Raw genomic sequence first — 16,432 nt, forward strand, 5'->3', positions numbered from 1 at the left:
TGGTATGTGGGCCTGATGCCCTTTTGTGGTACCTGTGCTCATAGCCCAACACCATGCAGCTCAATTGGAATTTGCCAGAGAGCAGTAGAAAGGATGGGTTCACCATTGACTCCTCGTTTCCTACACAGGTTACAGCAGACTAAGAACATGTGACAAATGTGAAACAGTCTGGTGACTCCATGTACAACATTATACTGCCTGCATCATCATCCATCATGACTGGTTTAGCACTGGGCAAGTGACAGTTTCAGGTGCCATATCCTTGGAGTGCTGCAAAGACCACAAATCTAATTGGACTTTCTGCTCTTGGTGCTGGAGTGAAATCTTTAGACCGTTTTCAGACCTTACACTGGTGAATTGGGACCTTAGTTTCTTCTGGTGCAGGACAATGCCCAGCAGTATGTGGCTAGGGAGTCTAGGCAATTCTTTGATGAAGACATTGATGCCATTGACTGGCACCCATATTACCCAGACCTGAATCCAATAAAAACCCACTGGGACAATGTTTATCAGTCTTACTGATTCCCTGATCCTGGTTTGGATGGAGAATTCCTAGGACACCATTCACAAACCCATCTGTTGGTGTGATGGAATCCACATAAGTTCAATCATTCTGTGCTTATGTTTTTTTTACTTTGATTTTCAGTGTAAATTTAAATCCAGTTCTCAGTGGGTTAATGGTTTTGGTTTCCTTTGACTGTTCTTACATAGTTTTTGTTCTTAATTAATTACACAATATATCAATAAAATGCTTTATATATATAAAAAAATTTTAAATGAATATTTTCTAAGATCAGTGTACTTAGTATTTAAATATTTCATACACAGACAATTGACAGAACTTGTAATGTGATAGACCACTTAATATTTATAGAGCTAAAAACAGCAAAATTCACTAAGTTTATCAACTTACTCAAACACAATGGTGCAATGTAGTTCATGTACCAATTTGGGAAAATCAGGTTGCTCATCTTAGGCCCTTAAACTGGTACTCAATGTGGTTTTCAATTTCTTTAAAGTCCTGGGTGGTGTTGTGCAGATATAAAAAAATAAATCTGAACACATGAGGTATTTGGGAAATTCAGCTGTAAAAGTCAGTTGTGAAATTTGCCAGAAAACATTTGGTTTACCTCTGTCATCTTTCAGTAAATGCACACATAGCACACAGTTTGCTTGAAACAGTGAGGTTGTTTAAAGTGGGATAACTATCATATTTTTATCTTAACAAGTAAGAAAGTGCTAATCAGGAATATTTATATTCTAGAATATCATATATTTCACAGTTTTACCAAGACATTTAACACACAAATGATACAAAAGCTTATTTGTCTTTGTTAGTATTTGCTACACTAGAACAATTTTTATTAACAATATTATATTCAGTTTATTTGGCAGAATAATGACTTTGTATATTCCCGAAAAAAAAAATTTACTGCTAAGGGATTTTAAATATTTTACATGGCCAGCAGTCTTTGGCTATGTATAAGCAGTAGTGGTTTTACTAAATAAAAATATGGTAAATGTTTTTAAAAGGCAGAAAACTTAAACATAGAAGAAAACATTAAGTCAAGAAAAAAACAGTTAATATTGTACTGCATGTTTAAGTTCATTTTGCAAGATCCCAAAATGATTGTGTAGCTTTTAGAACAGCAACAATTCAATTGGTGTGGAACTTATTAATGAGGCTGTATGTTTTATAGTTAGTTATTATTTTAGGATGGGTATTCTTCCTGTAAAGCTTCATTGCCATTCTTTCCAAGTTCCAAGGAAATTTTTTTATCCAAAAATATCACCTCTTTTACTGCACCAAACCACTAGGCTGATCATTGCTGCTGTCAAGAAAACTGGAATAAGAATAAGAGTTGTGAGAATTTCATCAGGGGGATCTTCCCATGTGACTGTATCCAGAGTGCAATTAAAAAAAAATTGTCTATGTATTCCAGTAATGAATCTTTCTGCCAAGGTGTTTGGCCAAAAGCAGTCAGCATACTTTGCAATAGCTTCTGTGCAGTTGGAAAAACTGTCATAATGCCTGCAAGAAAAAAAAATAGGTATTAAATACAGTAAGTTTTAAATATTTGTGTGTATAAACGTCATCTTTCATCTACCCCTACATGTCTTCCAGCCAGGGATGTCAACTAGCTGGTATTTTTTTTTACTAACAAATTGTAAAAGATTTGCTTACATAACAATAATATTACACATAGGAAAGCATATGTGTTGGTTTCAGTAAATATTAAAATGTGATTTTATGCATGTTTTTTGTGATATTCTAATCTGGTAGTGTTAAGCTTTTTCAAGGTCAAAACCCTAAATACAGCCAAATTTGTTTATGGGACTCTATATACAAGATAATCACATGTTTAAATAGAAATGCTGTTACTCAAAATCTCCCTTTTTAAATTCTCTCTTTCCATCTTCCCTCTCTGTATTTACACAGGTAGTCCCCGGGTAAAGGACATCTGACATACAGACAACTCCTAGATACGAACAGGGCTTCCCTGCTCACTCCTGTGCAGGTCAGAGGGTTAAAGAGGGAGGGGGACGGTTTGCATGACTTGCAGAAGAATTTTTTGCTATACACAGCTGAGGTTTTCGGTGATCATAGGGGGTTGAGCTCTTCTTCGACATCTTGTAACTCTTTAATGACCAAGACAAACTCTGCGGTTGTTTCTTTTTGCATATCAAAGCACAGCTTGCTCCAGAAGGTAATGAATGTCTAGGCTCCATAAAGTTTTTTTTTTGCTTTGCTTGTGAGCTCACAGTGAAGATTTTATACAGTAACTGACACCACACTGCCTAATAATATGTTGAGACAAACATCTGTCCTAATTGCATTTAATAAAATAATGTACCTGTTCCAACTTACTTACGTATTTATATACACACACACACACACACACACACGTTACACACATTAGATGAGGACACAGCACCATCTAGTTATGTGATTGTTTTTCTAATTGCATTTTTTAGGCTGCAAAGTTAATAAGTAATACTTGAGTATAAATGGCATGTCTACATTGTCCAGGCCCTAAACTTCTGTATAGGGTAGATTGATTAAATAATGTTTGCATATTAAAGACAAGTGGGACATAATTATTGGATTGATTGGTATAGTTACTAGCTATACTTATAAGTCAAGGAATAATAATCAATTTATATATCAATATCAGTTTATATTTTTATTATTTTTCAATTAACAAAAAATATAAATAGTGATGTAAGTCTTGACATATACATGCCTTCTGTTTTTAAAAGGCAGCAGAGAGGGGGGCATGGCTTGGAGGGCTTGGAAGATGGCTGCTTAGAAACTAAGCTCTGTCAGCATCGGCTAATTTACACTGCTCTATTGGCAAGGCAAAGAAGACTTAAGTGGGGAAGCTTCCCCCACCCTAACATCCCAGCTAAGTTCCGCTCAGCCTTAAAATCGGGCATTTATCATGGACTCCCCGTCAACTCTCTCCCCTACTACCAAGATGGCACCAGCTCCTTCTCCCTCCCCACACACGTAACGGATGGAGGAGCGGGACACACTGAAGATGGGACCTCATACAGCAACTGCTACCTATCAACACTACCACTGTCGGCAGGACCCTCTGGCTTCCCATGAAATGCTACAGGAGACTACAGGGTCCTGTGGAAACATATTGTTGAGTCCTTCCTCTTCTTCAGAGGGCTCCTCCTCCCCTAATGTGCCCCATGACAGGGATCTTCCTGAGTCCCCAGCTGACCAGAGTACTCCCCTGGGTGAAGTTACCAGCGGCCTTCAGACATGGGGTAGCCATCTCTACAAAGGGTGGCCTGACTCAAAACTCTCCAGGATCCCCTACTCCTGGCCCTTTTCACCATATATTGGCTTCCTCTCCTCCAGGACTCTCAATGCAGCTCAGCACTCTAACTCCAGTGAGCCCCCCCTATGGTCTTAGGGACTCCGGACCCCCCCAGGCTATATAATCAGGGGAATCTGCATATGGGTGAGGACACCTGCCACCCATGGCAACAATCCCTTTAGATGCTACCCACCAAAGTGGATTTCCAGCAATTGGTCACAGATGTTCATGCGACATGCCACTCTGAAATTGGGGCCTTACGCATTGATTTACAATTCTTGGCAGGTAGAGTGGATGAACAATTGATGAGAATTTCCAACAAGCTAAAGGGCAAATAGAGGCTGTTTGTCATGGCTCCACAGGGCAGAGTGATGGACCATCTGTGTCACCAGCCCAGTGGGGGCAGACGTGCACAGGGTGCAGAGTATAAGCAACAGCTTGGTCTTCTCTAGAGCCTCGAGAGGTGAGGATGTTGTGCGGCAGGTTGTGGTCCACATGCTCGCCTGGGCAGGCAACTGCTAACTAGCAGGAACAAAGGGTGGTACCAGAGCGAGAGCCAGAGAATGGTCAGACAAGCCAAAGGTTGGGGCAGGCAGCAATCAGGAATAGCAAGGAAACAAGCCAGGGTCGGTACACAAATAGGTCGGAAACAGGAGGCGCAAACTGGAACAGTGGAAACCTCGGAGCAGAATTGTTGCCAGCCACTTCCTTAAAAATGGGATGCCATGTGATGAATATGAGTCATGTGAGCCGCAGACTCCTAACCCACCAGCAGAAGGAATGCCTGTGAAGAGACATGCCTGCCAGCAGATGGAGTTTGTCTGTGGAACACTCTAGTCTTCTGAGGCAAAGGAACAGCTGATCGAGAGTCACATGAACTGGACCTGGAGGTGAGCAGAAAGTTGGATCCTGAAACAGAGTTGGTGCTGGCAGCAGGGGAGTGCAAGGTGGCTGAGCCTGAAGGAGGCACAGATCCCCTGCACTTGTTGGGATCTGTGACAGTCTGGCACATAAATCACAGGAATACAACCAAAAACTCAGGGACCTCTACTATCATCTAGAGGACCTGAACAACAGAGGCTGTAGTAATATTATTAGAGCTTGGGGGTCTACAGGAAGCCACCCAAAATTCTGATCTAATGCTAGTTCTCTAAGCAATTTTTTAATCACATTCTGAGACGCCTCTCATCTCAGGGGATTATCATCAACATGGCCTGACGACTTTGGGGGAGGAGCAAAGATGCCAATAGCCTTCCGGGCTGGCTTAGATACTGACGGGTTCCTTCTCTCTTCAAAAAGCGATTAGCAGCTGCTCACCTGCCTGGTCTGCTTGTGGAGGATATTGAGTTATCGCTGGGCAGCCTGCTGAGTTACCCAATACGGTGCGGTGATGTCTTGGAGCGTGCACATCTCGTGAGGTTACAGCCATCAGGAAGACCCAGGCGGCCATCTTTAACATGTGGCGCCCGAGAGTCTTCTTTTGCACCAGCACTCTACAAGCTTCCTTGGAGCCTGATGCAATCCAGCTCCATCCTTCTAGCAGGGGATCGCACATCTTTGGAAAAGGTACAGAAGGTCAGTAGATTCCCTTCTACTTCCTCTATGATATAAATTTACTGCAACAAGGTGCACCTCTTTGCCCCCAAGGCATCCTGTTCCAGATATACAGTGTATACAGTGCCTAGGAAACTTCTCCGCTTGGCCATCTGCCTGTTCACACCACTGAGAGCGATCAACAATCCTAAAGCCTAGACATCATCCACAGACTGTTCCAACTGCCTGTGTGTGCAACCTATATTGGGGCCACCGCATTTTCCTGGCTGTCATTACTCAAGTAACACATGCCTCATCTACAGAGCCTCACTACCTTTGGGAATTGCAATACCTCATTGCAATAGGCAGAATCTTCTTCCTGTGATACTCCTTATGTTTACATTTTATTGAACACACACTATAGGAAGGTAAATTACCCAGCACATTGTTGGCATTGGCATCCCTAGCACATTGACCGGGACCAACAGACTACCCTTAGAAACCTTCCATCTCAGTCTTACTCCCTCCCAGGCACAGACCTTGGTGCCTTTATAGATATAATGGTAGGGTAACCATCCCCAGAAATGGCTCCCTCTCAGGCCGGGTTCATCAACATGGTGCTTCATATTCACATCAGGAGATCTTTCTCTGATCATGTATAACAAATTCTTTTCGACTGGTGCAAAGCTGCCACAAAGAAGCCCACTTGCTCAGGGGGTGATTTCTATCTGATGCTGTTGTTAATTCCTAATGCTTTTCATGCAGTACATTTCTTTTGCTTGCTGCATCAACCTGTGACCCCATACAGCTCAAAGCCTTGCAGTTCCTCCTATATTATTTGTGAATACCCTCTCAGTACACATGGGCAAAGGAAAGCCTGCGAGCCACTCCTCACACAAACGGGAGATGGGCAATTTTTTTTACAAAATCACGCTCATCCATATTGAGCGGAGAGGGCCCCTTTACTAGGTAATCATCTGGTTATGCACTCCAGATAGACCATGACCCGGTAGACTCAACGATGAACATGAAGACTCAACGATAGGATCGCCTCTCTACCATGGTTCCCGAGATGAAGCTCATTTTCCTCACAGTCCCTCTCAACTTTCCACAGGTTCCAGAGATGGTTGGGACTGAGATGAACACCTTAAGTCCATCCCCATCCAAATCTGACTTTGAGTCATGCATCCAACGCATTCAGGACTCTTTTCTTCTAAAACAGAAATGCACTCTTAGGAGAGACCTGGGTTCCCGTATTGAGGAAGTTGAACATGTATCTGAGGACCTCCGAAACCATATACAACAACACATGCATACTCTGAATGACCACTCTGCTTTTACACAGCAACTCTAATACCGGCAAGATGACCTAGAGAATCGTGGTAGACGTAACAATATCAAGATTCCTGGTCTACCTGAATCCATTGAACCCAAAGATTTGCATGCTGTGGCCACCTCCATCTTTAATGACCTTTTACGCAAGCCAAAAGAGAATTTTATAAAAATTGACCGTATCCACAGGACACTTGTTCCAAAGAGTCAGGATCCCCAGCGACCCAGGGTTGACATGTAATATGTTGCATTCACTCATTCTAACTGAAGTAGTCTATCATGTCAGAGGCAAGATCCCATAAAGAATTCACTTTTAATGGAAAACCCATTTTATTTCTTACTGATCTGTCCCGGCAAACCTTAGTCCTCTGCAGAGCTTTGCGACCTCTATTGGACCTTTTGAGGGATAACAACATTATATTTCAATAGGGATTTCCATTTTAATTGATCCCTCCCACAGAGGGAACAAGTCAGCAACATTTTGTTATCTGGGAGACCTCGCTGCGTTCTTTGGAACTTTCAAATTTCCCCAGGTTCAGCTTCCTGATTGGCCGCAACATACCAAGATCCTTAACCCTCCACCCGCATCTGAGTGGCAACTGGCCAAGAAGGGGCAAATCTGGGGTTCCCCCTAACGCGCCACCCAAGATCTGATTTGAGAAGCTAGTAGATCCTTGCTGGTGCAGGTCTTTCTTGACCCCTGTGGTCAGGTAGCTATGTTAACTGCACTGTGGTTTAATTATCTCCTGATCTCTATTTTTCACAGTTTGACTGCTAATTCTTTTTATCTTTTTTTTTCTTTCTTTTATTGTACCATTATGCTTGAGCGTGTTTCCTGTTGATGTGCTCATAGGCTTGAACATAACATTTTAATCTTTTTTTTTGTATCATTATGCTTGATCATGTTTCCTTTTGATTTGCTAATATGCTTGAGGATAACTTTTGTTGATTTGTTAGTTATTTAATATTTAACATTGAAGACTACTTTCTTTTTGCTGATAATACATGTTAACATCTCATTCTCCTCCCCCACACATACATCAGTTATCTGTTCATCAGTGTATTATCTGTTCACACACATTTATGCCCGGCTCAGAAGACAGGAGCTCCGGCCTGATAATCCAAACCTCCCCCTCTAAGAGACACCGTGCGGACAACCTGCGCATACCTTTTTCTTTACCTGAACCCCCTCCTCTACCTTCACCCCTACACTTCGCCTTATTGAGCATCTTTTTTCTTTTTTTAAAGAAAGCTTGAAGCTTTACATCGCAAGAACTAGGCCTCATGTCCCCACCGCCCACTGAAACCTCCTTCCTCTGCTCCTGTCCTCATTGTTCAATGCACAAACATAATTTGTCTTAACATGGGATTGCTTAAAATATTCTCCTACAATGTTAAAGGTCTTAACACCCCTGAGAAACGCTCTATGCTACTAACCAACCAACACAGACAACAGGCACAGGTGGCCTTCATACAAGAGACCCATTTCCACAATGATTCAATACCACTATTCATGAATCACAGATTTCCCCTCATCTACCACAGCTGCTCTTCCAGTTCTAAATCTAAGGGAGTTAGCATTTTAATATCTGCCTCACTTAACTGAGAATTTAAGGATGTTATTCGCTGTCCAGAGGGCAGGTACCTGTTTGTTAAGGGGCTTCTAGATGGTTGCCTTATTACATTTGCTGCAGTTTACCTCCCCAACACTGGACAGGTGGTGTGCCTCTCCCCACTGCTTGACACCATGGAATCCTTTAAAGAGGGTCTGTTAGTGTTGGGGGGGACTTTAACTTCACTCCCCACCCTGAACTTGACTCCTCCCTCGGGCAAACTCCGGCCGCGCAGCTGCAAACAGGTGCACAAATCCCCGATGAGATTTCAACTAATGGATATCTAGAGAATTTTCAACCCTACTACACGTTCTACTCTTCTCTCCACCGCTCGTACTCGAAGATAGACCATTTTTGGCTACCACATTTGGACTTACATAGAGTTCATTCTTGTTCCATTGAAACGATCACTTTTTCTGATCATGCACCAATCTTGTTACTTATTGAAATATCTCTTTAAACCCCCAAGTCATGGAACTGGCGCCTGAATGAGTCTCTCCTCCAGGATGCAGTTGTGGCTGCAGAAGTTTCTTGGGAGTTAAAGCATTTTCTCCAGACCAATAATACTCCTGACTGCAACCCTTTACTTGTCTGTGAGACCCATAAAACTGTAGTCAGGGAAATTTTTATTAAACATGGAGCGAGACACGTCAACAGGAGATTGAAAGTCTCCTGAAATGTATAGATACCTTAGAAATGTCTCATAAAGCCTCCATGGACTTGAATAAGGGTAAGGAGTTACAGGCCTTATGCGAACAATTGGCAGCTATGTACATGTACAGAGCTCTGTACATGTTAAAAGCTAAAGCATCTTTTGCCAAGTGTGAACGGGTCTTTTATGAATATGGCAATAAGAGCAGCCATATGTTGGCCAATGCTCTTTGTCACCAAAAGGCGTGCTTTTTATTTCCCGAGATGGTGCAAAACTCTTCCACACTAATGACATTGCAGGCTCCTTCTGCAAATTTTAATCTAATCTCTACAACATCTCAAGCCCTCTCACATCTTCTCAACACATGGCTAAGCTAGATGCAATCAACAGATATTTTGTTAATTCAAACATGCCAACTCTTAAACACACTTAGGGAAAGGCTGGAAAATCCTATCACTGCGGAGGAACTCCAGGGCGCCATCAAAAACACCCCAACAGGCAAAACACCTAGTCCAAACGAACTCCCTCTCGCCTATTACAAACTCTTCCTAGACACCCTAGCCTCACATTTTGTTAACGCGTTCAACTCCATACCACAGGACAATCGGTTCTCCCTAGACTCACTACGGGCTGCTATTACAGTCATTCTCAAGGAAGGTAAAGCTCTTTCCTCCTGTGCCAGCTATTGCCCCATCTCTTTGTTAAACCAAGATCTGAAATTGTTTCTGAAGATCTTGGCGTCCAGACTGCTTAGAGTAGTTCAACAATTGGTCTATTACGACCAAACTGGTTTTATGCCTGGCAGGGAGGCCAGGGACAACACCACGAGAGTGCTCAACTGAATTATTCACACCTAGTCTAATAGGATACCCCTGATGTTACTGTCCACCGAGGCAGAGAAGACCTTTGACCACGTCGGTTGGCAGTTTACGGATCAAACTCTTACATACATTGGTATAGGCTCCAACATGATGTCTTGGATCTGTGCCATTAACTCGGGTCCCTCTGCTATGGTATGGATAAATTAAGTACATTCCGCTCCCTTGCCTATTTCCAATGGCACAAGACAGGGATATCTATTGTCACCTCTGATATTCATTCTGACCCTTGAACCACTACTTTGCACCATAAGAACCTCACAGAGCATTGAAGGGCGGCTACTTGGCCCTAAGCCTCAAAATACAGGTGCATATGCTGATGACCTTTTGTTTGCAATCTCAAACCCCCCAACTCGCTCCCAAATTTACAAATTTACTAAGCCTTGGAAGACTATGGCTCACTGTCTAATTTCAAAATAAATTATTCTAAATCAGCTGCTCTAAGTATTACCCTTCCCAGTAAACAGTGTGATAATCCTAAACAGGCCTTTGCCTTTAGCTGGGAATCCCACTCACTCCCATACTTGGGGGTCTAAATAACACGTAACCTTAACAATCTTTTCTCCAACATATACTTGCCTCTTATTGGCTACCTCCAAAAAGATCTACATAGGTAGGTCAGAAAGCCCTCTCTTGGATGGGATGCATCAACATAATTAAAATGAATGTCCTCCTCAGGTTCCTTTACATTTTCCAAACCCTCCTTATTAAGGTGACTAGCTCTATTTTTAAGGCTCTCTCAGCTAAAATATCCAGCTTCATTCGGAACAAGGCCCCTGGAATCCGCAGATTTCTACTTCTGAAACCGAAATGGATGGGGGGGTTTAGGAGTGCCCAATTTCTTTTACTAATACATGGCAGCCCACTTAGCCAGAGTAATTGACTGGTGCTGCAATTGGGCATTTAAACAAAGCGCCTGCTGGCTTCTTCTGTGCTCAATACCAAGGCTACCAGTATCCACTGTTCCTAATCTCAAGTTGCATCCCACCCTGCGATATACTTGGGATTTATGCTCCAGATATCTCCATAAACTAAATCTCTCACCCTCCCCATCTCCTCTCTTCCCCATTCTCAAAAATCCAGCTTTCCCGCCGGGACTAGAGTACCCAATCTTTTCAAAGTTGCACACAAGGGGAATCTTTAGAGCTTTGCGCTTCCTTTTTTCAAGAAAGTGGGTGGAAAGGTCTGCATTGACCTCAACAACAAAACCTTTTGGATTGGATTTTCTCACATTTTCCCCACACCTTAACTCCCTCAGAGTCATTTGACAGACCTCGTACACCATTTAAGTGGCTGTGTGTGGACGAGGGAAGTGCCCGCCATACCCTATTCGCACTTTGCGCCTTATTGCAGGACTCCCATCCCACCGATCTCTCAACCTATTTCTCAGAGTGGAAGGCAGATTTGGGGATCTCTCTGACCGAGGATCAGAAACAGAAAATATTATTGTGGACCCATAATGCCTCCATAAGTAACAGGTTTCTGGAGTCCAATTTTAAAATTTTGTCCAGATGGTACTTCATGCCTGAAAACTCCACAGATTTATCCCAGAAGTATCTGATCGTTGTTGGCACTGCCGAACTGTACTTGGTTCTATCCTTCACATATTTTGGGATTGCTCCATTCTTCAACCCTTCTGGTTCTCGGTCAGAGATATCATCCAATGGACGACTGACTCCAAGACCTGCTTTCATTCTCCTGCAACACAACGGGTATAAGAATTCAGTGGTGAGGCACCTCATAGTGGCAGCAAACTCGTGTATGGCTGCCTAATGGAGGAAGCCTGAACCGCCACCCATTCATTTGTGGTTGAGAAGGTACAACAAAATACATCGCATGGAAGACTTAACCTCCTCCCTACATGGAAAGAATAGAAAGTTTCATAACGCTTGGTTTTATTGGTCTCAGTTTACCACCTCAGTGGAATATGTTTGCTACCTGGGCCAATCCTGATATCTTGATGTTTTGCAAATACAATTTTAAGGTGCTGTGACCGGACAAACTGAGAACTGTAGAACCCTGGGAAACTTGACAAACACTTCCAGAACTAGATCCAGTCTACCCAATTAAATCGCCTCCAGTTTATCTGCCCCACCCCCCATGTTTCGCTCTATGATCGGTGGCTGTAATGCCCACATCCAAACTTTCTGGCCAGTGTAATCCCCGCTCCCACACTTTATTACGTCCATGGCTTCCTTTGTTTATCGGCCTTGATACATGGCTGAGATACTGTTATTATTATTATTATTATTTTTATTATTATTAAACAGGATTTATATAGCGCCAACATATTATGCAGTGCTGTACATTAAATAGGGATTGCAAATGACAGACTAGTACAGTTATATGAGTCCACACTTTTTTCTTGTTTTTTGTCAGGGGTCAGCTCATAACTTAAGACTTTAGGTGGGTTAGGTAATTTTGTTGTTGATTCTACTTTGTTGGAAATATTATACGATGTCTGCTGAGAATTGTTACACGATGCTCATATTTTCGAATGCTTTTTTATGGATGTTAACTCTATTTTTCTCATTTGGTTACCCTGTAATGTTGTTTATTGTCTGATGTACTGGTTTGTCCTTTTTTTCCAATAATGTTTATTTTATTGTATCATTTACCTTTCCAGCTTATTTATCGGCACCTGCTTATGCAGCCCCCGCCCAGCCTACCTGTTAGCCCTGTAAAAGCCCATTCAATTTCAGTGGTCAATGGTACAGTATTTCCTGAGCCCATTTGTTTCAAGACCCGGTCACTATCCTTACGGGTAAGTGCCCTCCATTTTGAAACTCTGGAATACTTGGTAATGCCCAAGCTTGTCAACCAACTCCTTCTAGGCATGCCATGGCTTCGCTAACACTCTCCAGTGATAGACTGGGTTTCTGGAAACATTCTGTCCTGGATTTCTAGCTGTTTTCGCCACTGTATTTAGAGGATTGAACCTGCATGTTCTGCTTGCCTGACTGAGACTGCACCTTTGCCTGGCCTTCCTGATCCCTCCTGATTCTGATTTTATGGACTTTTTTTCTAAGCGAAAGGCCGAGACCCTGCCACCTCATCGTCCTTATGACTGCTCCATTGAGCTCTTACCTGGGACTACGCTTCCTCGTGGTCATGCCTATCCCCTGTCTAGATCAGAAACTCAGGCCATGTCTGAATATATTAAGGAGAACCTTGAAAGGGATTTCATTTGCAAGTCCACCTCACCTGCTGGCACTGGTTTCTTCTTTGTAGGAAAGAAGGATGGGTCCCTGCATCCCTGTATAGAATACAGGGACCTGAACAAAATAACAATCAGAAATCAATATACTTTGCCCCTGATTTTGGAATTGTTTGACCGTATCCAGAATGCCACAGTTTTCACTAAACTAGATCTGTGTGGAGCCTACAACCTCATCTGAATAAAAAAAGGGAATGAGTGGAAGACCGCTTTCAATACTAGTAATAGTCATTATGAGTATCTTGTCATGCCCTTGGGGCTTTGTAATGCCACTGCAGTATTTCAGAGCTTTGTTAATGACATTTTTCGTGATCTCCTTTAAACTTGTGTTGTAGTATACCTGGATGACATAATAATCTTTTCCAGGGATCTTCCGACGCATCAGAGACAAGATTAAAGATAAAGCCTTAGAGAGAATGGTCTTTATGTCAAATTAGATAAATGTCTCTTTGAACTCTCTGGTATGCCTTTTCTGGGTTATATTGTCTCCAATCAGGGATTATGTATGGATCCTGGAATAGTTTCTGCTGTTCTGAAGTGGCCATTACCACAAGGGCTAAAAGCGTTTCAAAGATTTCTTGACTTCGCCAATTACTATCGGAAGTTCATTAAAAATGACTCCTCCATTGTGGCTCCCATCACAGCCCTCACCAAGAAGGGGCCCACTGCAAGGTGTGGCCTAAAGAGGCCTTCACATCAGCTCCTACCTTATTGCACCCTGACCCAAGTAAGCCATTCTTTCTTGAGGTTGATGCCTCTGCTGTGAGGATAGCTGTTCTCTCCCAGCAAGTCACCTCTGGCAAATTGCATTCCTGCAGCTTCTTCCTAGGAAAGTTTTTACCGGCTGAAAGGAATTACACTATAGGGGATCGAGAACTACTGGCTGTGAAGCTTGCATTGGAGGAATGGCGTCATGTTCTTGAGGGAGCACGCTTCCCTGTTACAATTTACACCAATCACAAGAACCTCTTGTACCTCCAAACTGCCCAAAGACTTAATCCACGGCAGGCTTTTTTTATTTTATTTTTCTTAAAAGATATCAAGGTACATACAGAGAATAGAAAATAAAGTGGTCGTAACATACAGTTCAAAAAAGAACATACAGCAAGGTTAGGTTCTAACAATACATATCTTCAAGCTTGTGGCTTAACGGCCGACTGCATAGAAATACAAACATTGTAACCAACCCGTTGTGCTGTATCAGTAGCAGGAACCATGATATCTTAAGGTTTTCAAAAACATTTTTATAAGAAAAAATAAAATAAAAGAAGAACAAACAAAGTAACTAAATAAAAAAAGGAGTTAAGAAAGAGGAAAGAAGGAAGGGGAGGGGGAGATGGGGGGGGGGGTTAAAGTGGGCATTGACCAGCTATAGAATCAATCACATCTCTGAAACAGTGGCAGAATGCAATTAGGCATCCATCCCAGAATACTCAGGTATCTAGGGGGGTGGTCGTAACAAATGGCAATATTCCTCAGTAGTGATAAAGTGGATCCAGTGGTACCAAGTCTGTGCGAATTTTTCCGTTTTGTTAGCGTCAGTGGATATCATATCCTCCATGTGATATATATCAGCAACCCTTTGCAACCAATGTACTACCGTCAGGGGGGGCAGTATTCTTCCAAAAGGCTGGGATACAGGCCTTAGCTGCATTGAGAAGGTGTCTCAGGAGAGAGTTACTATAACACTTGCGGGACATGTCTGAAACATGAAGAAGTGCCAGGGCCGGATTGCCCCTTATATCCACTTCTGTAAGCTTTAAGATAATATTAGCTACCGAACTCCAATATAATTGCAATTTTGAGCATTCCCAGAAAACATGCAGTAGCGTACCCTGTGTGTCGCCACATCTCCAGCAAGTGCTATCCGACCTCGGGAAAATCTTAGCAAGCTTCACCGGTGTCCTGTACCAGCGAGTGGCCAACTTGTAGTTGGTTTCCTGATATTTGTTGCAAATAGATGCCTTATGACAAAAATGGAGCAACATATCTCTCTGGGCTTCAGTAAAACAAGTGTCCAAATCAGCTTCCCATTGGGATACAAATAAAGGGAGTTCTGGTGTATATACAGATAACAGGGTTTGATAGGCATGGGGAAGTGTGCCCCGTACAGGTTGACCAGTTACACACAAGTCCTCTAGAGGAAGAAGCGATCGGGCTATTGTATTGGGCCGCGGCAAGGATCTCAGAACATAAGTGAGTTGTATTTGGCGCCAGGGCGACAATGAAGGGAGATCCCTTTCCGTTTGTAGTGTCGGAATATGTTGCCATTCCCCGTTGTGTATGAAATGGAATATTCTATACACGCCCAAAGCACGCCATTGGCGAAATATTGGGTCAGTCTGGTCCGGGGGAATCCAGGATCGCCTAGAACGGGAGACATTGGAGACGGGTATATGGTTGCGTTTTGAGAGGAGAAGTACTTAGTGACCACTTTCAAGGTCTCGCCAATCAATGGATGGGTGTACATTACCGTCCTGGCTGCCGGTGTCGACCAGGCCAATGCGGCAATGGGGGCAGTAGAGCATGCATCCTCCAACCCAACCCACAGTTTGGAGCGGCTATTAGTGCACCAATCCAGCAGCCTAGACAAGTGCACTGCCTGATGGTATAAAACTGGGTCAGGGAATGCCATTCCTCTGTTGGCTTTGGGGAGTCTCAGTAATGTCATCCTAAGCCTGGGCGCCCCCATTAAGCCAGATAAATTTTACAAATTCCGAACGGAATTTTCGAAGGATAAAAAGCGGGATGTGTATTGGGAGTGGTTCCAGCATATACAACAGTCTAGGCATAACATTCATTTTAAACACATTGCACCTCCCAAACCATGTAAATGCCATCTGTCTCCACCTCTGTAGATCACTTGGGATTTTATTTAATAGAGGGATAAAATTGAGCTCTACAATTCGCGTTAGATTAGCAGGAATCTCTGTGCCCAGGTAAGAAATAGCTGAGTTAGACCACTTGAAGGGGAAAGAAGGGGCCAAGACCTCTCTAATTTTTCTGGGAAGAGTAACACTCAGTGCCTCTGACTTTTGCAGATTTATTTTGTAATTAGAGAGCGAGGCATATCTGTCTAGCTCTCGCATAAGAACCAGCAAAGTAGTTACCGGTGTTGCATTATAAAACAAAAAGGTCATCCGCATAAGCAGCTACCTTATGTTCAGTGGGGCAAATCTGGACTCCCCTGATATCTCCATTGGCACGAATTATTCGTAGGAGGGGCTCCAGGGTCAACACAAACAGCAAGGGAGATAATGGGCATCCCTGTCTCGTCCCATTGGTAATACAAGTGGGAGTGGGAGAGTTCACCATTAACCCATACTCTGGCGCTGGGGGAGGAATACAACGTTTCTATCCAGCGCAGAATACGA

At 42.9% G+C, this 16,432-nt stretch overlaps 1 protein-coding gene across 1 annotated transcript in view; it reads right to left on the minus strand.

Annotated features, from left to right (window-relative positions):
* Positions 1–739: 739 nt before the first annotated feature.
* RAMP3 (receptor activity modifying protein 3) overlaps positions 740–16,432 on the minus strand; it is a 245,929-nt gene continuing 230,236 nt past the window's right edge. Inside the window, exon 3 of the mRNA XM_072412083.1 lies at positions 740–2,032. Coding sequence (XP_072268184.1) covers positions 1,777–2,032 — 256 coding nt within the window. The 3' untranslated portion in view covers positions 740–1,776. The remainder of the gene's footprint in view (positions 2,033–16,432) is intronic.

This window comes from Pyxicephalus adspersus, chromosome 5, assembly GCF_032062135.1.
Source record: "Pyxicephalus adspersus chromosome 5, UCB_Pads_2.0, whole genome shotgun sequence".
Lineage (NCBI taxonomy): Eukaryota > Metazoa > Chordata > Amphibia > Anura > Pyxicephalidae > Pyxicephalus > Pyxicephalus adspersus.